The sequence below is a fragment of the Mus caroli genome, unplaced genomic scaffold (assembly GCF_978045245.1).
Source record: "Mus caroli unplaced genomic scaffold, Mus_caroli_1 scaffold_2, whole genome shotgun sequence".
Classification (NCBI taxonomy): Eukaryota; Metazoa; Chordata; class Mammalia; order Rodentia; family Muridae; genus Mus; species Mus caroli.
In genome coordinates this window covers 131,926,103-131,949,191 of record NW_028227257.1, presented here as the reverse complement: position 1 = coordinate 131,949,191, position 23,089 = coordinate 131,926,103, and the positions used below count along the sequence as shown (strand labels likewise).

The window sequence follows — 23,089 nt, the reverse complement described above, 5'->3', positions numbered from 1 at the left end:
TAATATCACTAGAAACTCAAGTAGAAATAAGTAACTTCATCCTGATACCAGAGATCTGACTCAAGAGTGGCAGTTTAATCTTAAACTGAAAGGGAGAAAAGCTAGTGTCAACGTAAGACAATGATTTTAAAGAAACAAAAACACATCAGACTTGTGAGTCTACTTGAAAAGCTCAAGCATTGAAATGATCAGATTTGTAAACATGGATTTTTAGAACTTTAAAACATATTCCTGTTGTAAATCACTAATGCTTGGAAAAGTGACTTAATGGTATGTAAAATGACATTCAGTAAAAATGAATATTCATCTAGCAATTGTATCTCACTCATATGCTCGAGGCAGAAAGATCAATACTTTGAGATAAAGGCTGGCTTGCATAATACACCCATTAAAAGGATCCAGAGTGGGTACTGGTCACACTGTGCTCATCTTGAAACCATTGTCAATGGAAATAGCTATTTCATTATGACATTATTAGCCTGTTTCCTGTCAGAAAACAATAGCTGTTAAGTTTGACTATTCTTCTCCTCTTAGGGAATGGCAATGCTCTGTGAAACAATAGAAGAATGTTGGGATCATGATGCAGAAGCCAGGTTATCAGCTGGATGTGTAGGTGAAAGAATTACTCAGATGCAAAGACTAACAAATATCATTACTACAGAGGACATTGTAACAGTGGTCACAATGGTGACTAATGTTGACTTTCCTCCCAAAGAATCTAGTCTATGATGGTTGCACCATCTGTACACACTGAGAATTGGGACTCTGAACTGGAGCTGCTAAGCTAAGGAAAGTGCTTAGTTTATTTTCTGTGTGAAATGAGTAGGATGCCTCCAGGACATGTACGCAAGCAGCCCCTTGTGGAAAGCATGGATCTGGGACACTTACTGCATCGTCTGCAGCACAGATATGAAGAGGAGTCTAAGGGAAAAGCTGCAAACTGTCAAGAACTTCTGAAAATGTACTCGAAGAATGTGGCCCTCTCCAAATCAAGGATCTTTTGGACCTGGCTAATCAAGTATTTGAAAACTGACATCAGATTTCTTAATGTCTGTCAGAAGACACTAATTCCTTAAATGAACTACTGCTATTTTTTTTAAATCAAAAACTTTTCATTTCAGATTTTAAAAAGGGTAACTTTTTATTGCATTTGCTGTTGTTTCTATAAATGACTATTGTAATGCCAACATGACACAGCTTGTGAATGTGTAGTGTGCTGCTGTTCTGTGTACATAGTCATCAAAGTGGGGTACAGTAAAGAGGCTTCCAAGCATTACTTTAACCTCCCTCAACAAGGTATACCTCAGTTCCACGGTTGCTAAATTATAAAATTGAAAACACTAACAGAATTTGAATAAATCAGTCCATGTTTTATAACAAGGTATTACAAATTCACTGTGTTATTTAAGAAAAAATGGTAAGCTATGCTTAGTGCCAATAGTAAGTGGCTATTTGTAAAGCAGTGTTTTAGCTTTTCTTCTATCTACTGGCTTGTAATTTAGGGAAAACAAAGTGCTGTCTTTGAAATGGAAAAGAATATGGTGTCACCCTTCCCCCCATACTTATATCAAGGTCCCAAAATATTGCATACTTAAGTAGTACTTTTTTATTTAAGGTGTGCTGTGTTTGGGAAATATTTGAAAACATAAAGCATGATTTAAAATTTTTTAAGTGAGCTGTGACACTGGAAAGCTCTTCATTTTTCTTTTAAAATAGATTTTTTTCCTATTTATATATATAAAATGGTGGTGTATTTCTTCTTTTCACCAAACAGTGTGTGGGATATTCTTATCACTGTTTTATGATCACCTCAGGAAGTGTCATTACTCAGAATTCTTCACTCTGCTTCTAGACTTGTAACTTTATCACTGTACTGCGTGGTGCCATCTTGTCAGAGTAATATTTGATGTCTGTGATATGGAGAGAATTATCTTAGGATAAAGGTAGCGACCTTTAAGAATGGGTTTCAGATATTACTGCTTTAAGACAAATCAGGGATAACAAGTTGAACTTATAACTTATAATATGCAATGACATTAAGAGGTAACCAGTGCTGGTCTAAGGAACACAACCCAGTGTCCTCCCCAGATTACTTTTACAGCTAAGTTTAGATAGTTCATGCCTTATCCTTGCGAAGAAAGTGGAATTGATGGCATGTAGGTACCAGAGTTTAATATTGTAAACAATATTACATTAGAATATGATTGGATCTTTCCTCAAGCTTGCACGGGCCCAAGTAAAAAATTAATTCCCTGAATTTTAAATTACCAACAAATAGCCAGTATTATGTTCTATACATTTTTGTTGAGTCACTTTAACATCCATACATTAACTTTATAAACTTGTACGTTACTATCAGGAGCTCACTGTGAATGCATTATCTTCAGATGGTTAAGACATCAGACACTACATTTTACATATAATGTGCACTAATCTCTGGGAAAAATAATTACAAACAGTACGTAGGTCAACAGACTTTAAGCGGGGAGGATAACAGCATTCTTGTCTGTATGCCACATACCATAGAGAATTGTGCGTTGTCTCTGTACCCAAGGTCTCACTGTATTCGTAAGATTGCCAAGTTCAGTGTTCATTGTTTTGATTTCTACATATTTGGCCCCTCAAACTCTTGATATAGGTTTGCTTGCACTTGTAAACTAATCAAGGAAAACCATAAGAAAATATGCATATAAGGAAATTATTCCTCTCCATAAGCAAACTACCACTGGTTTTAAACATTCAACCTCCTTTAAAAACTGATAAATGAGGGATGCTACGACTGTGTGGCTTAAGAAAGCACTACAGATAAATTTTACCAAGACTGGTTCATGATATAAAATGCTTTGTCTTTATGCTACAATTTTTTTTTTTAAAGGAAATCTTGGGTATTGTATGTAAATCTAGCTTATCAATTTTAAAACTTGTATTCTCTTAGGAACTACATTAACAGAAAGCCTTTTTTCTAAGCAGTAACGTTAAGAATGTTCCAGTGACTACCTGTCCTTATTCCTAGTCTTGTTACAACTTTCTTTTGCAGGGCATTTTAGTGTTTGGTTTACAGTAAGTGCAGAGTAGGCAGATAAAAAGATTGAGTTAGGGACATTGAAAAAGAAAGATCAAAGAATGAAAACTTTTAGGGAGATGGCAGACTTGGACCCCTGTATATCTTCATGTGTATGGTGCTCACGGTGTCTTGTACTTTGCCTTTCTGATACCCACCAGAACTGCTGCTCTCACTCTACCTTGCCCAAATCTCCCATGTGAGAAATGCTTTATGATCAACTGCCATAGGACTGACTGATGGAGTAACCAGTGTTTGAGTTTATTTGAAGTCTATCTATGCCCTGCACAGATCTTGTATGTATTTTAGATGCTAGGAGTTTTAGCATGTGATTTGTGACTCTTGTTTGGATGTTTTATTACAGGTACCTTGTGAATTCCAGAACAGAGACTGTGCCTCACAATTATTGGTCCCATGAACTTGCACTATCTTTCATGGTGATATTCTAAAAATATAACCAGGAAAAACAAAAAACAAACACCTTTGGACTTAAAAACAGAATCATGTATCACACACAATTATGAAAACATCGCTTCTGACCCTTTTTCTTATCCTTAATAATTAAGTCACATTTAAGTAAAATTCAAATGGTTGGGAAAAAACAAACAAACCAAACTCCTCGCCAGATAGATGGTAGTTTAGTGGAATAGACTCATTACTGTTTTTTAAAAAAAAAATGCTTCATCAGATATTTTCCAGTTTCTCTTTTTTACTTTTTTGAAAAATTACTTTTTAGGAAGATTTGGTATAATGTGCATAAAATTATTTACAATTTATGGACAAAGATACAAGTAGCATCTTGATTAAACATCATTTACCTCAGATATTCAACCAGCAGTACGTTTTTTATGCAGTCTCAACCCGTATCTCCCTATTTGTTACCTCTCAAAATATTGGTAAACAATTATTTTAGCTTTACTCTGTATTTCTTGTCAGTGTTTTGGGCACAGGTTGTTGTACTACTGTCATATTGTACTTGCTATTTTTTTTTTTCTGCAAGTATTTAACAGAAAGCTAAAAATGAGAAAAAAATCCCCATAAAATCCCACCTTGAATAAGTGATTGTTAAATATTGTACAAATAAAATGTATGCTATCCCCATTCCATCCCCATGTTAAATAAAAAATGAATATGATATTATTTGCACATGCAGTTTTTCTTTAGCTATGTATTTATGTTGTTAAAGAGGGTAATGAGAGCTTTCCAACTTACAGTGAGGCTTCTGTCTTGAGATTTTCAAGGGTCATAAAATCAGGGAGGTTGTGAATTAGGGAATTTTCCTTACACCGTTGTTTGATCAGACTGTATTTCTACCCAAGTGTCTATGTTGGTCCTTCTTGCCCATGACCGTAGGTTTATTCTTAAAGTCACACATTCATCAGATTATGTGCTCTCAGGATAACAGTGAAGGTAACAAGAACCTGCACTGTTAACTCACTCATATCAAAAGGCACACCATGGTAGAAAGTACATTACTGATGTAGAAACACCACTGCACAGTCTGTGATGTCTAACTCTTTAGGGCAGTGGATACTATGTCCTTACATTATAAGACGTTACCTAATGTATGGAAGTTTGGACAATGGATTTTAATTTTTCAGACACATGTCTGTGTAAAATCAGATGCCTTTTAAACAAGATCCATGTTTCACTAGGCCACATGGAGGAAGGCTACATGGAAAGTCCTTTTTGTTTGTTCTTCCATCTCTTGGCCCAGGAGAGTCTTGAGCAGAGGTTTTAAATTCTCTTCATTGCAGAGAATCTTCAAGTCAGACTGTGTTCACAATCATTCGTCTCCCTCTGCTCCTGTTGTTGAGATAACTCGGGCTAGTTTGGAAATGTTATTTAGGCTCCTAAAAGTATATACCTTTCTTGCTTCTACTCTTGTGGAATCATATGTTAAAGCCAGACACTTCAATACCGAACATTCTTGTGATTTGTGTTTTAGAATCTAATTTTTCTCATCTTAGAATTATCTAATAATGTATTTTGAACAACTTTTAAGGTAGAAGTAGTTTAAAAATTGGACATATATGTTTATACTTGTATGACCTTGATATTACAGCTTCATTTTTATCATGACTAAAAGAAAGACATAGAAAGCTAAGCATGTTTTACTGTGAAAGGGAAAGGATGTTAATGAAAATAATTTTTAACTATGAGGTACTACATTAATGCACAGAAAATTTATATTTAAGATTTCTTAAAAGTCAAATTATTCCTTACAGTATCCTGTAAAAATAATAAAACATTTGTTGTTAAGCTTTAGTTTTTAACAGTGGCTTTAATGTCAGTCAAACCAAGCTGCATTCAAGGTCACATCAGTCATTACTATACTGTGATCCTGACACTGGTGTTAGTTTTCTGATCTGTAAATAAGAGCATTTAATTATGCAGATACTTTGCAAACTGCACATACAAAGGATTATGTATTTTATAAAATCTTACTACAACTAAATATGCAATCAAATATTCTTGAACAAAGGATCTCTGAGATCAAATTCCATTTTAACCTGTTAGTTTTGTCTATGAACTTAGGAGGTGGACTCTGACCAACATACCATGTTAAGAGAATTCCTTTTTTTGAAGCCAACAACACTTTGGAATACTTACTAGTTGTGGAATTAGATGCTCAGGAATCCTTTAAGGTACCTGTTAGATGGCAATTTTGATGCCTTCTGAACTAATGTACATGGAAAAAAAATCCTATAATTGTGGTGAGATAATGCAGAGAAGAAAATGATGAGTTGTTTGGACTCTTTCCACACCAAGTTCTTCAGCCCAAATGGGACAGTTTACTAAACTAGAACACTGGGGGATCTGTAGAAGATCCAAAATTGGAGGATCCTATAGGAACCAATTCAGGAAAATCAACCCAACTCCAATATCCACAGGCACCTAATCTAGCCGGAATATTCCTCATGTAATTTCTGTTCGTATTTCTCTCCTGACTGCTTAGGATTATGATCTGTAAACTAAATGCTTTGTTGGAATTAACCTTTCTAATGGGCCACATACACTTTACAAGAGTATCAAATCATTTTATGGACCATGCGTAAAATAAGCACATTTTATTCTTATGAACTGCTACTTGTGTGGTGCAATTTAAATTAATAAACTGTGTCCATGCGTGGTCAGTATTCAAAACATAGCCAAGATACTAAGTGCAAATTTCCCATAAACAATATTTGTCAACAAAGCAATGTAGTAGCGTATCTTATTAAAGAGCAGCACTTTTAGGTCTTCACAGAATGTACTTAAAATCTTCAGAGCCAGCTTAGTGAGGATGTTGCCCACTGCCTAACATCTGTAGGGCAGTTGGAGTATTTCTGTAGAGCATTCATAATTTGAGTATTATCCAAAAGTAGTTTCACTAGCTGGTATTCTCTCTGAGAATTCACTGACGTTCTTTCCACGGGTTTTATTAATTCCAATTGTTGTAAGTGCTCAAATGCCTGTAAGAGAAAAGACAAAGCTTAGATGTAAGGGGACATGTGTTAAATCCAGAGGATAGTTATTGGTATTGGTAAGGTGTGATAAACAGTGGCAGGTGGAAAATATGGAAAGAAATCAGCACATTTGAACTGCCTTTTTCCTAAGTACTCTCTATACCATTCACACTTGAATTTATGTTAAAATTCTTTTATTCATTAAGGTTTTGAAGACAGGCTTTCCTTGTATTGTCCTGGCTGTCATGAATCTTGCTTTATAGACCAGAGATCCACTTGCTTCTGCCTCTGAAGTGCTGGGATTAAAGGTGTGTATCACCAGGGCAGATCTGACTCTAAAATCTCTTTCCTAATAAACTCCAACTTTGTTCATGACACACAGAGGAAAAAAAGGAGTAGAATGGAAAGGTCACCAATGGAGTTAACACTCATTCTTAGGAATGGGGATTTAGCTCAGCAGGGATAAAGTGCTTACCTTGCACCGCTAAACAAAATAGCCCTACCCCACCCTCAGACACACGTTTAATCAAATCCATAAAAACTGTACATTTGGAGAAAATGTTTTGATATATGTCCCCATAATGCTCAATGTAAATCAGGCAAATATTAATTTTACCTGAACCTTAATCATGAGGTTTTGTTTCTAGGCAGACTGTATATCATAGATTCCTTTTGGACTTTTCCAATGGTGGGTGATTAGTACTGTACCTAAATCTTACTCATGCTCAGCATGGATTCCACCTGAGCTTTGTAGCTCCAGTCCTTTGTCTATTACTTTGATCTTAAAACCTTAATCTGATAAGACTTTGGAATGAGATGGTACAGCTATATATACCAGTAGAACAGTGTGCTGCCTAGATATCAGTAAAGCAGATGGGAACTAATAGAGACAACTGGAACATGTGCAGAATGAGAGACCTTTAAACACTTAGTCCTAAATGGAAGTTTTTCATCAGAGCCTTCCACTTCAAGGATCAAGGAAACTCTGTGAAAAAGGAGGCAAAACCACTGTCCAAACCAGATGGGGTCTCAAGTGTTGAAATGGGGAATTAGACTCCCTTGCTCTAAGAAGCTACCTCCAATTAACAATTGTTTGCAAAGGAGAAAATAGTTCTCCAATATCTCGGTATACAAACTATACTTTAAGGATATGGACCATGCCCAGTAGCAGATAGCCAATACAAAATAAACCCAAAAGATTTATTTTGTGTGTGGAGGGGTCAGTTTCATATGGCTTTGTTTCAGTATTTTCTCCCGTACCATTCTCTTCTCTGGCTTATGAATTCTGGCTTCCAATTTTGTAGTCACGGGTTCTATTTGTGTGCCTGTGTGAATGCTTTCTCCTGATGCTCTTTCTTTCTCTTTCTGTTGTTAGTTTGTTCATTCTGTTTTATTCTTGCTTTTCTTTTCTATTCGCCTGTCTTTTTGTGAGAGAGAGAGGAAAAAAGAGGGGCTCGGGGGTCGTGGGGGAGGGCGGTGAGAAGAATCTGAAAGAAGGGAATCCATGACTGATACATGCATGAAAATAACTACTTTCAATAAAAAACTAAATAAAGTTTTAAAAAGATAAAAGTTAATAGCTGTAGTACAAGAGGTAAGAAAGACTCTAGAGTACAAGAAGCTTACTGGGTTCATCATGTAAGCAAAGGACCTTGTAAGATGGCAAAGACCAGGGGGTGGGGCAGGGAACCATGATTGTTTAACCCCCAGTCTTCTTAGGCACCTTAATGGAGCTCTTCATTGTTTGGTTCCTCTTACTCTACAAATCATGCATCACTTAATAATTGTTTAAGTATGTTAATAAGACAAGAAGGAAAAAACTATACTCTGATGAAATATTAAAATAGTGACACACTGAAGTACATTCTTGAGCATTCTTACAGTTCCCTGTGAAAAGTATCACCGGAACATATTCTGTTTATCATAAAAATTCTTACTGGGAGAAAAAACCTTCATTTTGAATAATGAGAAAATATTAAATTCTTCAGGTGTAGATTAACAAAACTGAAAACATATTTCCAAGATGCAAAATATACCTTATTTTAAAATGTACAAAGAGCATCTACAAATTATTCCCGGACACTTGCAGATGCCCTTTCCAAAACTGCAACAATGAGAAGGATCTACCCTCAGGATGCTATGACTGCTGTGGCCTGAATACAAGACTGCTAACTTTTTAACAACTGCTACAGAAAATGAAGTTCTAGCTATGCTGTACAAGGAATACCCAAGGCCCAAGCTTGTATTGCTTTACAAGAAAAAAAAAAAAAAAAAAAAGAAGGCCTTTGCTTCCATATGGTCCCCAGAACCACACTGTGCCAACAATACTGGACAAACAGGACCTCGGAATGTGTCCTGTTTAATTTCCATTAAATAAATATAAGCTTAAAATGCTTAGACTAAATTACTTAGAAAAATGAATATAGTTGGTATAATTTTAAAATATAAATCAGTCCTTTTAGCTACATATTAAATGAGTTTAAAAGAATGAATTTCTAATGTATATTTATTAAAATGCAATCTGCTGTAACTTTTTATAAATATACCAAATTTTAAAAACACAAAGGAAAATAGTTCAGGAAATACTTTTATCATAAATTTGAAAATATTTTTCATCAATTGGGTTATACTGTTACAATTTTTTGACCTTTATTTCCTATGCCTATAGAAAATGTAAAATTATGTGATTTACATTTTCTTTGTAGTGGAGTAGTATATTTTCGGATAGCATTTTAAAGTTGTGAACTGATATCTTACCCTAAATAATAAACTTAACATCTTGTAACTTCCAACTTGTGGGTGCAGAGGGTTAGTTCCTTTTCAGTAGGCAAGTGCTAGGAACAGACAGCAGAGGGCAATATATCTTCACAAACTGTAAAACGGGCTAGCTACAGAATTATTGAAGCAGTTCATTTTACAAAATTTTGCTGAAAAAATTCCTATAATAAATTACTCAAGGGTTCAAAGAGTTTTGAAGCAAGTAAAAAAAAAAAAAAATCACTGGATCTGATAAAAAATACAACCAAATCAAACCATACCTTCATGACCACAGGTTTCTCAAAGTTATAAACAGAATGGGCCTTTCTTTGAATGAATTTCTGAAATTCTGCAGAGTAAGCAATGAGAACATTAGTACTTTCAAATAAGAAAAAGGCAAGAAATTGACAAGAAAATGATGAACTTCATCTTACCATTATACACCATTTGAAAATTAAACGGCTCCTCTTCATATATGTCATTTAAATGTTTCATTGCTATTATAAGACAGATTTCCAAGACTGACAGACCTAGAATTAAAGGGAGATGTACTCCTGAGTTTCAGCAAAGGGTTCATACCACCAAACAAACTGTTATCTAGAAAATAACGCAAGGTTTTGAAGGGTAGAGGTCAGCATTTTTCTGTTTTTAAAGGTATTCCAACAACTATTATCTACAAAAACACGAGTCATTTAACTTGTTAGACTTTAAGGCCTTTTTGCTAGGGGTGGGATGATCTACAGCATAAGGATTGTTTTTCTAAACTTAAAGGAATGTGCTATAAGTAGAAAAGATTTGATACCACAACAAACAGCAAATATTGTGAATATCATGTAATTTCAAGTACCATAGACCTTTGGAAAGCATTTATGCAGAGAATTTCTGGAAAACAGATCTAAAATATATCTTATATTTCAAAAGAGATAGTGAATGCAAATGAGCAAGTGTCAACAAATGTAATAGCACGTAGGGTAAGCAAGGAAAACATCAACAATAGTCCCACCTGGACGCCCCATGTGGTATATGGGATGCAGAACACAAAGAGTGATAATATACTTAATACAGTATCAATTAAAGGTTGTATATAAAAAGCATTCTGTATACAGAGCACCATGCTCAACACTCATTATCTCAGAAAACATCTAAACTTTTAAAATCAAAACATCAAAAGAAAGATTAGCAATGCAGTTTCTCACCATGAACAATATTCGCCTTAGAATCCAAGCTACACATATGCTGTGCCTCCATCAGATCTGCTGAAGTCATAAATGGGTGTGATACGGTTACTCGATTTAAAGCAAGCATCTAAAGAAAGGTGCATTTTAAAAAGTACTTATTTACTTGAATATTCTGGAGATACTTTAGAACAATCTTAATGTCTTATAGTTTATTCTTGTAAGATAGAAACTAGATAACCTTAAACTTTGCTCCATGAAAATGTAGCAATGATTTAGTTCAGATGCTGTTTTCTCTACTACTTTGCATTGGAATCACATTTATTACTCTCCAAAAGAAAAAAAATTTTTGAAAAGTCTAATAAGAAAAAAACTGAAAGAATACTAATCAAATATCACACACCTTAAAAGAATAGCTGTTTTATACAGATTTTTACAAACATGTAAAGGTAAGTTCAGTTTAGAAGTTACTAATTTTGAAAACAATTATAAACTTAGATATAATTATCCTCTTTATTTAGTTCTCCTTAGGCAAACATCACCTTCTAGGACTAAGTTTACCCTCAACGACTTGTATTTGGAATACAAGAATTTAGAATTTGTAGGTATAGTAGATATATTATGTAGCAATATATATATAGATAGATGTAGCAAACATACAGCTTCAGGTTAAATGTGGACTTCAGATACTTTACAGTTAATGACAAGAGGTTGGGAATCCCGGAAGTTCACTCTTCTACAAGTTAAAACTCAGACCATTTTTGGCTCTTTTGTTTTCTATTTTTTTCCATTTATTGTAAGATATTTCTTACATTAAAAAAAAACAAAGAGAATAATATATATAATATTCCACTTTTATATTTTTAAAATATACCTGTTACAGAGTTGTGGACACTGGCCTTGAGTGTACTGCACCTTTTGCCACATAAAATAGTCAATATCTTTATATTAATATATTTTTATAAACTTTAAACTCTATACTGCAGGTATTACTAGATAACACAATTTAATTTTTAAGCATTCTATAACCAATGCAATCTAGTTTTAGAACTTATCTTCAAATGACAATATGAGAATTAATCCACATTTAGATTTCAATTCTAGTTCATTCATTTTCTATTATACTCCTTTGTAATTACTCACATTTCCTCACTTCCTGTTGATAAACACATCCCATTTTTTATTTTTTGTAATGATAAAAAAAGACTGCAGTAAAAAAATATCATATGCTGTTTTATGCATCTTTATTTGTGGATGGATACATAAAGGTTGTTAATCCATAACTTCACTATAGCCAAGTAGCTAAAAATGACAGTATACTTTTGATGGGTAGACGGGAATTAAACTAACGAGATAGGAAGTTCATTTAGAGAAAGACAGCATTCGTTAATAAAAGCTGATGTGGGGAATAAGAATCAGTAAAGTGGCCGGGCATGGTGGCACACGCCTTTAATCCCAGCACTCGGGAGACAGAGGCAGGCAGATTTCTGAGTTCGAGGCCAGCCTGGTCTACAAAGTGAGTTCTAGGGACAGCCAGGGCTATACAGAGAAACCCTGTCTCGGAAAACCAAAAAAAAAAAAGAAAAACAAAGAATCAGTAAAGATACCATGGTAGAAACATATGAGACATGCCATTAGAGTGATTAAAATAGCCTAAAGTGGAGTTCCAGCTTTGCCATTTTCCTGCTGTGAAAGAAGGGGAAGAAGATGGGGAAGAAGAAGGGGAAGGGGAAGAAAGGGAAGAAGGGGAAGAAGGGGAAAGGAAAGGGGAAAGGAAAAGGGAAAAGGGAAAAAAGGGAAAAGGGAAAGGGAAAGGAAAGGAAAAGAAAAGAGAAAAGAAAAGAGAAAAGGAAAGGAAAGGAAAGGGAAGGGAAGGAAAAGAAGACAAGAGAAAAGGAAAAATAAAAGACTACAAAGGGACCAAGAAAACACTCCTCCTTCCTAGAAGACAATCTGAGTATGTCCACAGAAAATCCTAAAGAACCTAATTTTACAAGTCTGAGAGTTCAGCAAAACTAAATGAAGAATATGAAATTAACATACAAAGCCCAATCAAATTTTTATGCAGTAACAATAAAAATACTAATCATAAAACAACTGCTTTAAAGGAAAATGAGATGCTTAAGTATGATACATTTAAAGTATTGTTCTGGATCTTTGTTGAACTACAGAGTATCAATGAAAATAACCAATCAAGAACTCTACAAGTAAGCTGTGCATGGTCTTCAAATACCAGCATAATAATGTAATAAATAAGACATTTCTCCTCAAATGCATATCTAAGATTCAAAGTTTTATATCAAGATAGAAGTAGTGCTCTTGACTTACATACTATTGGCAGGAATGCAGAAATAGTCTAGCTAGTATTGAAAACAGTTTGAAGGCACTTCTACATGTTACTACAGATTATTAATGAATGTATCAAAATATGAGATAGTCCATTAATATGTATAGTTTTTATATGTAAAATAGGCATAATACTTATGTACTTATACTTAAAAAAATCATACATAATATGTGTAAGTTATTTTCATAGATTAGGTAAAAATAAATGTATCTAAAATACAAACCAATAGCATATGTAATGACTGCAAGTTTTTGTTGACACTGAAATGTTTCTGTAGAACTTCAAGCACAGTTGAATCTTCAGAGAGACACTAAAAATCAAAAACAACAAAATCAACGAAAATATAGCTTGATCCCAAATTCCGAATCTAATATGGGGAAACTATATAGTCAAAACTAGTGAGATGGATGAACAGAATGTAGCACAAATCACAACAGAGAATAAGAGTTCTAATATTTGAGAAAACAGTGGAGTTACAAGAATATAGTGGGGAAATTATGAAGAGCTATTAGAACATGAGCTGAAACAAGATCATATCACAGTGACAACAAAACGGTGTCATCATATACCTTAAGCACAGCCATCTGCAAAGGGATTGAACAGGAAGAAAAAAGAAAGCCCAACTAGAGGCCATTCAGACATTCACAGAAGACTTGCCTGATGAAGCCTTCATTGAAAAGGAAACAACAACTGAGAATGATGAACTATGGAGGTGGGCAGAGTGTCTGTGCAGAGTAAGCTGTGGTCAAGAAGTTATCAAGTGGTAGATGGAAAAAGGAGTACTGAAAAATGACACACTAAAGCCTGTAAGAATGTACAAGATACCACAACAATCTAGAAAACAAGATGTATACATCAAACACTCCTCACAATAAAGCAGCTTAAGGGAGTGTTTATTTTGGCCCTACTTTTGAAGGGTATAATCCACCATGGAGAGGAAGGCACCACTACAGGAGCTTGAGGCAGCATGAGCCAGTGTATATGCACTATCAGGAAGGAGGCAAAAATGAATGCTAGTTCTCAGCTCATGTTTTCCTTTCCATTCAGTATGGAACTCTAGCATATTGGAATGGTGACACCCACATTCAGGATAGGTCTTCTTCTCTGTAGTTAATTTTTTTCTGGAAAGAGATGCATGCAGAAATGTGTTTCCATGGCCATCTAAACTAGTCACACTGACATGAAGATTAATCATCACACAAGCGAAGAAGCTTCAAGAGGGAAGGGATAATATAATACAAAGTAATTTTTAAAACTAAGCGAGGTACATTAAGAAGATGCCAATGGATAGAGACAATTCTAGAGAATTGGGATTTAATGGAAGGTAAGGAATACAGATGAAAAGAGTGAATTTAACAAAGTAAGCAAAGATGCATCGGCACTTGGCATAACTTTTCAAAAGTCCTCTGCTGGCAACAAGTCAGAACAAAACCATGATCAGCATGGCAAGCTATGCCCATGGGAGGATTAGGGCTGCAAATATGAACTAGATTTAAGACTCTCTACAGGAGGAACATGCCTAGAACTGTAAATAAGGCCCAAAACCTATGGCTGGAGAGCTCTACTCTACTATTCTACTATATGGACACTGTATCAAACTGCCCTCTAAATTTGTATCTGGTACAATGCTCAGAACTCTTTTTAAAAGATTATATAGCAGATGGTAGTTAATGGAGAAACTCACAACTGGTCAAAGTGCAGAGTATAAGTGACTGATTACTTATACTCAGAAATGGAGTATCTATATATTGAAACTCTTTCCCAAAGTTCTGAGACCATCTCAGAAGAGGGGTGGAAAGATTCTAAGAGCCAAAGGGCAAGGAAGACCAGAGTAGAAATGCTAATTTATTAACTCATGGTAGCTGTGGCTATCCGGACACTATCAAGCCTGTTAGCATTATTCTAGCACAATATGGGAAGGGGTTCATGAGCCCCCAAGCATTGGCTGAGGGGCTAGGATATTTTATAGGTTCTAGGAAAGGTAGAGTATGTTGTTCCTGACAGGCTGGGCAGTCTCCAGCAGATGGCCCCACAACCGAGTATATACTTAGCACTATTAGGACAGGGTAAATTGTTTTTAAAAAAAGCAACAACAACAACAACAACAACCAAACAAACCCATATAATTGAAGGACATTGTATGGCATCTTAAAAAAATTAAAAGACGATTAAAAATTCCAACAAACATAAAAACTGAACTAAACCTCCATAAACAATGACAAAAAGTCAAAAGGCCCAGAAAACTAAATGTTTTCATCCCTACTGGAGCTATAACACCATGGTTTGCTTCTTTCACCTCCAAAATATCTAAATTTAGGGAATAAGCTTTTATCTCTTGAAATGAAGTTTAACATTTTCAGCAGATTTATTTCCTACTTAAATATTCATTTTCTATTGCTTTTAAAGTGCTGGTTGAAACTACAGGTTTATCTTAAACACCTAAGCAAGCAAGTAAACAAACCAACAAAAAGCTCACGACAACGTCAGCACTGGCATAGAGGTTAGCTCCCCAAACCACCTTCACCACAAACTCACTCAACAAGGGAAAAGGACTCTGGCCATGTTACTGACAGACTTTCTTTTTTTTTTTTTTTTTTTTTTTTTCGAGACAGGGTTTCTCTGTGTAGCCTTGGCTGTCCTGGAACTCACTTTGTAGACCAGGCTGGCCTCGAACTCAGAAATTCGCCTGCCTCTGCCTCCCGAGTGCTGGGATTAAAGGCGTGCGCCACCACGCCCGGCCTGACAGACTTTCTAAGGATATTTTACAAAAACACCTATCCATGCAAAGCAACACAAGATGATTGTCTAAAGAGAAGAAAATAAGAGCTCTAAACCCTAATAGTGATAGCTCTCCTTTGGTCACTAAAGCTACAAGACTGCCAATGAAAGAGATCATCCCCTACCATGTACCATTTAAGTTTAGGGGCTATAAATTCTGGAAAAACAAGAAAACTGAAAGCAAGTTGTCGGCAAACAGCTGAGGTAACAAGGAAAACTGCAGCTGTACCTACGTAGCTTAGTACCCTGATCAGATGCAGTTAGACATGAAGGAACCAAGAAAACTACATCTGTGTCTTGAAAAGGGTGTTTCCCAAAGGACAAATGCTTTTCTTAAAGGTAGTTCTTAAAACCATATCAGAAACGAAGGTCCCAGGGAACTTTTACAACTAATGAAGGACTTGCATCCTCAAAAAACTTGACATCTGGGTGTTTCAAAGGCTTACAGGAAATAAAGAACCCAAGAGACACTTGGTTCACCCTGCTTTTCCAGGAGGAAGACAGTAATGCTACCTCATGATCATGTCATCCAGAGACAGTCACAAAACCTGAAAGGACTCAATGAGTTGCTACCTCCTTCTTCTTTTTGAAGCATCATGTCCCAGTCTCTCTATGGACTGGACTACTTTGCTAAATAAATGTCTACTTAAGCTGTTTGTGTCTTGGTTGAATTCTTACTTTGAGAGGCTAAGACTAATCTGACAGACATGTTTAACTGATAACAAAACTAGAACTGAGTCACCCTATCATCAAATAGTATATACTTTTTAATTCATCTAGTCCAAAGACTCACTAGTACTTAAACAGAAACCTCCATCACTCTTTATTTCTATTCATTACTGTGTCTATAGGAGAACTGAGTCAAGGAGATACCTCAGACAAAACATAGGGAAATGCTGTTCTCTGTTATGAGAAGGCAGGGTAATTTGGGTATAGTATTTGGCACATTCCTGTAAAGGATTATCTAGATTAGTTTAATGAGGTGGGGCATTTGTGATGGTCTGAATAAGAATGTTTCTTATAGGATCACATATCTGATTGTTTAATCACCAAGTATAGTATTTTGCATGTAATAATAATGCACATTTCTATATATCATTGGATTATATATGTTATATTACCTAACACATAGTAAATGTATGTAAATAGCTTTTTGTGTAGGTTAAGAATTTTGCTAACTAGACCCAAACTAAAGCCATGTGGGAAAATAGTCTCTCAACTAAGTAACTATGTGAAATCAAATCCATCTATCAGCATGTCTGTGGGTGCATTTTCTTGATTAATTATTGAAGTGGAGGGGCCTAGCCCACTGTGGGCTGAACCATGCCTGAGCAGGTAGTCCTGAGTTGTATAATAAAGTAAACTGAAAAAGCTAGTAAGAAGCTTTTGCCTGGCTTTTGCTTCACTTCCTGCCTTCAGGTTCCTGTCCTGGCTTCCCAGTGATGGACTCTAACCTGTAAGTCATATAAACTCATCTCAACTTGGTTTTGATCATAGTGTTTTATTATAGCAACAAATCTAGGTCATTATTACACCTAATTATTAAGGGAATAACAAATGTGTACAACATAATTGTCACTATTTTATTCTCTTTAATTTTCATTTGTGGTTGCACCTCACAATGCAGGGCCCATGGGTTTAAAAAATACATATATAGTTATAGACACTCACAATATAACATAGATAGATAGATGATGGCCTTGGCTGTAAAGTCACCAGAGGAAAAGAGAGAAAATAGGCATGGAAATAATAATATCAACAGGAAAACTGATATTTAAATGCAAAGGAACAACTGCATTCAAATCTCTCAAAATCATGACAGAGTTTTTAATGAGCTCAGGAGATATATAAAGGGAATGAAGGCCTGTTAGGCACTGACAAGTAAAGCAAGTAGCCAGTGACCTAGATGTTAAATTCCAGACAATAGTAAGAAAAAGAACAATGTGAAGTGCCAACTACAGGGAACATGCCCCATAGAGATCTTGTATCAGAAACAGTATTAATATGAGAAAATTTGCTTAGTTAGCCATCTTCTGAGTCCTATGAAAGATTAGTCTGATGGAAGGGAAGACCCAAACTAATTACTCTTAAAATTAAGATATTATACATCTTAATATAAACATATAATGGTTGTGATGGATAATATTGACTGTTGACTTGTTAATGAGAAATTACCAGCATTAGGATAGCCTTTGGCACATTCCTGTAAAGGATTATCTAGATTAGTTTAATGAGGTGGGGCATTTGTGATGGTCTGAATAAGAATGTTTCTTATAGGATCACATATCTTATTGTTTAATCACCAAGAAACAGAACTGTTTGAAAGGATTAGGAAATGTGGCCTTGTAGGAGAAGTGTGTCACTGGGAGTGGGCTTTGAGGTTTCACAAGCCCCTGACAGGCTCAGTTTTTTTCCCTGCCTCTGCTTGTGGATGAGGATGTAGCTCACAGCTACTTCTCTAGCACTATGCATGCCTGTGTCCATGCTCCCTGCTGTAATAATAGAATAAGCCTCTGAAACACTAATATAGCCTCTAATTACATACTTTCCTTTAAAAAGCTGCCTTTGGTCATGGTATCTCTTCACATCAATATAACAGTGACTAATACTCTCGGACTAACATTCTCGACTGTGGGTAGCACTACATGGGTTGAGATTCTGGGTGAAAAGGAGAAAGAGCTAAATAGGAACATCCGTCACTGTTTCCTAACAGCATTGCTACTGACCAGATGCTGAAAGCTCTTGGTCTCCATGACTTTTCCACCTCTATATCCTCAAACTCAACTACATAATCTCAAAATAAACTCTTCCTATCTTAAATAGATTTTCCTATGCATTTTTTTTACAACAATGATTATTATAGGTGGGGAATTATGAATCAGAACAAAGTTAAAAATAAAAAGAAATTATATCTAAGCACTGAACCTGTGTAAAACAAAATGTAGTTTCCCAAGTAAGGTCTGGCTGTCTGGTTGCCTAGAATACATAAGAGTGGCACCACAGCCTGGACAGTATCTTAATAAACTAATGCTGAGAGTCACTATCAGCTAACAAACCAAAGCGAAGTTGTTTATAAGAACTGGAAATAAAATAAAAACATATATAGAAATAAACATGAGCTGGGCATGGTGGCGCATGCCTTTAATCCCAGCACTTGGGAGGCAAAGGCAGGTGGATTTCGGAGTTTGAGGCCAGCCTGGTCTACAGAATGAGTTCCAGGACTACCAGGGATACACAGAGAAACCCTGTCTCGAAAAATCAAAAGAAAGAAAGAAATATGAAATATCAAGCAGTTTCTTTCTAAATTTATAAAATTCAGAAAATTTAAACTATGCAAATTCACTAAAAAATTATCTAAAATGTAAACCAGGTATGGATAAAAACTTCAACTACTGATACCTGAAGTTCTTTGGAAGAGACTGTTTTAGGAGACAAGATATTCTATTGCTTTTAAATAAGAAAAAGTTTATAATTTGTATTCCCTCAGTAACATGTAAAGATATATATACTGCTTTGTGATTATTGTCAACTTACGTGAACATTCTCATTCCATCTCTCAGCAAAAACCTTATCTGGGAATTCTGCAGGTAGAGATAATTGTTCTTTAAATATTTTCAAATATTGTGGAAAATCAAATGAATTCATTAAATGAATCTGTCGGTGAGAAAATCGTGACTTCACTCTCTTTTCTAAGAGTTCCAAAATATCCTTGAAAAGAAAAATGAAATTCATATAAGATGCATGTTGAAAAAAATGCTGTTAGTCCCTTCCACCTGGTCCTTGCTGCTGGGAACCCCTAGCCCTAGTTGGTCTGCTCCCCTGTACACTCCATATCCCAATCCATCCTAGAGAAGCCCCTGCACTCAAGAGAAGTTGGTAAGAACCCCCAGCCCCCAGTCCCCACCCTTGGGAGCCTGGTGGACTCAGGACACATCACCCACCAAACCCCTGCGCTCCCTTTCCATTCCTTCTACCCCTTCTGCCCAGTCCTTGCTTCTGGGGCAGACCCCTAGTTGGTTTGCTCCAGTAAAGTTTCCCTATCCTGATCCATCCTAGAGGACCAGCTTCACTGAGAGCAGTGGACTGAAGGCCTCCCAGGAGATCTACTGCAGCCAGGGCAACAGATCAGCAGCCCCTGTGAGGAGCCCCCAGTTTGGAGGGCTCCACAGGTGGTCTGATACAGCCAGGACAGCAGGGCCTACCTGAGACCTGAAGCAACCCAGGGACAAAAGAGGCAGACTTCATAGAGTCACCTAGACCAACAAACACGAGGGATATCCAGATAGTGAAAGGCAAATGCAAGACCACAAACAACAAATGCCAAAATATTTGGGCATCATCAGAACCCAGTTCTCACACCACAGCAAGCCCTGAATATACAAACACACTGAAAATCAGGAATCTGTCCTAAAATCCTATCTTATGAAGATAATAGAGTCCTTTAAGGAGTATATCAATAACTCACTAAAAGAAATACAGAAAACCACAGGTAGACAGGTAAAGGAACTGAATGAAGTGACACACAAGACCTAAAAGTGGAAGTAGAAACATTAAAGAAAACACAAATGGAGGCAAACCTGGAAATGGAAAACTTATGAAGAGGTCAGGAATTACAGATGTAAGTATTACCAACAGAATACAAGAGATAGAAGAGAGAATCTCAGGTGTAGAAGATACAGTAGAAGAGATGGACACAACTGTCAAGAAAATTCAAAACATAAAAAACTCCTAACCCAAAGCATTCAGGAAGTTCAGGAAATAATGAAAAGACCAAATCTAAGAATTATCGGAATAGATGAGAACAAAGATTCCCTGCTCAAAGGACATGAAAATGTCTTCAACAAAATCATAGAAGAAAACATCCCCAACATAAAGAAAGAGAAGGCAATAAAGGTACAAGCGTATAGAACACTAAATAAATGGGATCAGATAAGAAAATCTTCTCGTCACATAATTATAAAAACAAGAAATACACAGAGCAAAGAAAGAATATTAAAAGCTGCAAGGGAAAAAGGCCAAATAACATACAAAGGTAGTACACCAGACTTCTCAACAGAGACTATGAAAGCCAGAAGAGCCTGGTCAGAGGTCATGCAGTCTCTAAGAGAACACAAATGCCAGCCTAGGCTACTATACCCAGCAAAACTCTTTATCAACCCAGCCTTACAGAGGATTCTGGAAGGAAAACTCCAACACTAAAGAAAGGACAAGTTATTAAGCATCTCACAACAAAGTCAAAAGCAGAGAGTCACAAGCACATAAAGCCACCTACAAAAACAAATGTATCAGGAACCAACAACAGTCGTCCCTCTTTTATATACTCTGAATATTAATGAACTCAAGTCACCTATAGAGACATAAGCTAACAGACAGGATATGCAAACAAGATCCAGCATTTTGCTGCATACAAGAAAAATACCTCTATAACAAAGACAGGCCCTATCTCAGAATAAAAGGATGGAAAAAGGTCCCCCAAGCAAATGGAGTTGCCATCCTAATATCCAATAAAATAGACTTTCAACCAAAAGTTATCAAGTGTGATGAAGAAGGGCACTTCAAATTCATCAAGGGGATAATCCAACCAAGAGAAAGTCTCAATTCTAAACATCTATGCCCCAAATGCAAGAGCACCCACATTCATAAAAGAAAATTTACTAAAGCTCAAAACACACAATGGACCCCACACATAATAGCGGGAGATTTCAACAACCCACTCTCACCAATGGGCAGGTCATTGAAACAGAAACTAAACAGAGACACAGTAAAACTAAGAAAATTATGAAGCAAATGGATTTAACAGATATCTACAGAACATTTCACCCTAAAACAAAAGAATACACCTTTTTCTCAGCATCTCATGGTACCTTCTCCAATATCGACCATATAATTGATCACAAAACAACTCTCCACCGATACAAGAAGATTGAAATAATACCCTGCATCCTATCAGATCACCATGGCTTACGGCTGGTCTTCAATAACAGCAAAAACTACAGAAAGCCCACATATATGTAGAAACTGAACATTTCTCTACACAGTGACAACATGGTCAGGTAAGAAAAAGAAATTAAAGTGTTCCTGCAATTTAATGAAAATATTGACATACCATACTCAAACTTATGGGACAAAATGAAAGCAGTGCTAAGAGGAAAGTTCATAGCACTAAGTGCCCTGGTAAAGAAACTGGAGAGATCTTATACTAACAACTTAAGAGCACACCTGAGAGCTCTAGAACAAAAAGAAGCAAACTCAACCAAGAGGAGTAGACAGCAGGATATAGTCAAACTCAGGGCCTGAAATAAACCAAATAGAAACAAAGAGAACAATACAAAGAATCAACAAAACCAAAATCTGGTTCTTTGAGAAAAATCAACAAGATAGATAAACCCCTAGCCAAACTAACTAAAGTGCCAAGAGGTAGAATTCAAATTAATAAACTAAAAAATGAAAAGGGAGATACAACAAAAGAAACAGGAAATTTAAAAAAAAATCATGAGATCCTACTATATTAAAGTCTATACTCAACAAAACAGGAAAATGTAGATGAAATTGATGGTTTTCTAAAGAGATGCCACATACCAAAGTTAAATCAAGAGCAGGTAAACTACCTAAACAGGCCCATATCACATAAGGAAATAGAAGAAATCATTAAAAAAACCTCCCAACCAAAAAAAGCAGAGCCAGATGGATTTAGTGCAGAATTCTACCAGACCTTTAAAGAAGACCTGATACCAATTTTCCTTGAACTATTCCATAAAATAGAAACAGAAGGAACACTACCTGACTTGTTCTATGAAGAAACAATTATTCTGATACCTAAACCACACAAGGAGCCAACCAAAAAAAGAGAACTTCAGTCCAATCCTGCTTATGAATATCGATACAAACATACTCAATAAAATTCTTGCAAATCGAATCCAAGAACACATTAAAACCATCATTCACCATGATAAAGTACGCTTCATTCTCAGGATACAAGGTTGGATCAATATATGAAAATCCATTAATGTAATAAACTATATTAAAAAACTCAAAGAAAAAAAATTACATGATCATCTCCTTAGATGCAGAATAGGCATTTGACAAAACACAACACCCCTTCCTGTTAAAAATATTGGAGAGATCAGGAATTGAAGGCCCATACCTAAACATAAAAGCAATTACTGTAAACCAACAGCAAATATCAAATTAAATGCAGAATTCTACCAGAATGCAGAAAGGTGAAGAAATCCACTGAAATTGGGGACAAGACAAGGATACCCACTCTCCTCGTATTTATTCAATATAGTACCGGAACTGCTAGCTAGAACAATAAGACAACAAAAAGAGATCAAGGGGATACAAATTGGTAAAGAAGAAATAAATATATCACTATTTGCAGATGATATGATAGTATACATAAGTGACCCTAAAAATTCTACCAGAGAACCTCTCTGGTTGATAAACAACTTTAGCAAAGTAGTCAGATATAAAATTAACTCAAATAAATCAGTAGCTTTCTTTTATACAAAGGATAAACAGA

The 23,089-nt window shown here is 35.8% G+C and overlaps 2 protein-coding genes across 9 annotated transcripts in view; one reads left to right on the top strand and one right to left on the bottom strand.

Moving 5' to 3' along the window:
- Window positions 1–4,054, top strand: part of Acvr2a (activin A receptor type 2A) — an 84,282-nt gene extending 80,228 nt beyond the window's left edge. For both annotated transcript variants that reach the window (XM_021182641.3, XM_029474050.2), the window contains one exon: window positions 535–4,054. In XM_021182641.3, the coding sequence (XP_021038300.1) occupies window positions 535–729 (195 nt within the window). In that variant the 3' untranslated portion in view covers window positions 730–4,054. The remainder of the gene's footprint in view (window positions 1–534) is intronic.
- Window positions 4,055–6,117: 2,063 nt separating this feature from the next.
- Window positions 6,118–23,089, bottom strand: part of Orc4 (origin recognition complex subunit 4) — a 47,315-nt gene continuing 30,343 nt past the window's right edge. For 6 of the 7 annotated variants that reach the window (XM_029474054.2, XM_085834932.1, XM_021182675.3 and 3 more), the window contains 6 exons: window positions 19,102–19,275; window positions 13,013–13,099; window positions 10,464–10,572; window positions 9,702–9,797; window positions 9,549–9,616; window positions 6,118–6,516 (listed from right to left, as the gene is read on the bottom strand). In XM_029474054.2, coding sequence (XP_029329914.1) covers window positions 6,328–6,516; window positions 9,549–9,616; window positions 9,702–9,797; window positions 10,464–10,572; window positions 13,013–13,099; window positions 19,102–19,275 — 723 coding nt within the window. In that variant the 3' untranslated portion in view covers window positions 6,118–6,327. The remainder of the gene's footprint in view (window positions 6,517–9,548; window positions 9,617–9,701; window positions 9,798–10,463; window positions 10,573–13,012; window positions 13,100–19,101; window positions 19,276–23,089) is intronic. The other variant, XM_029474055.2, reaches the window with a different exon arrangement.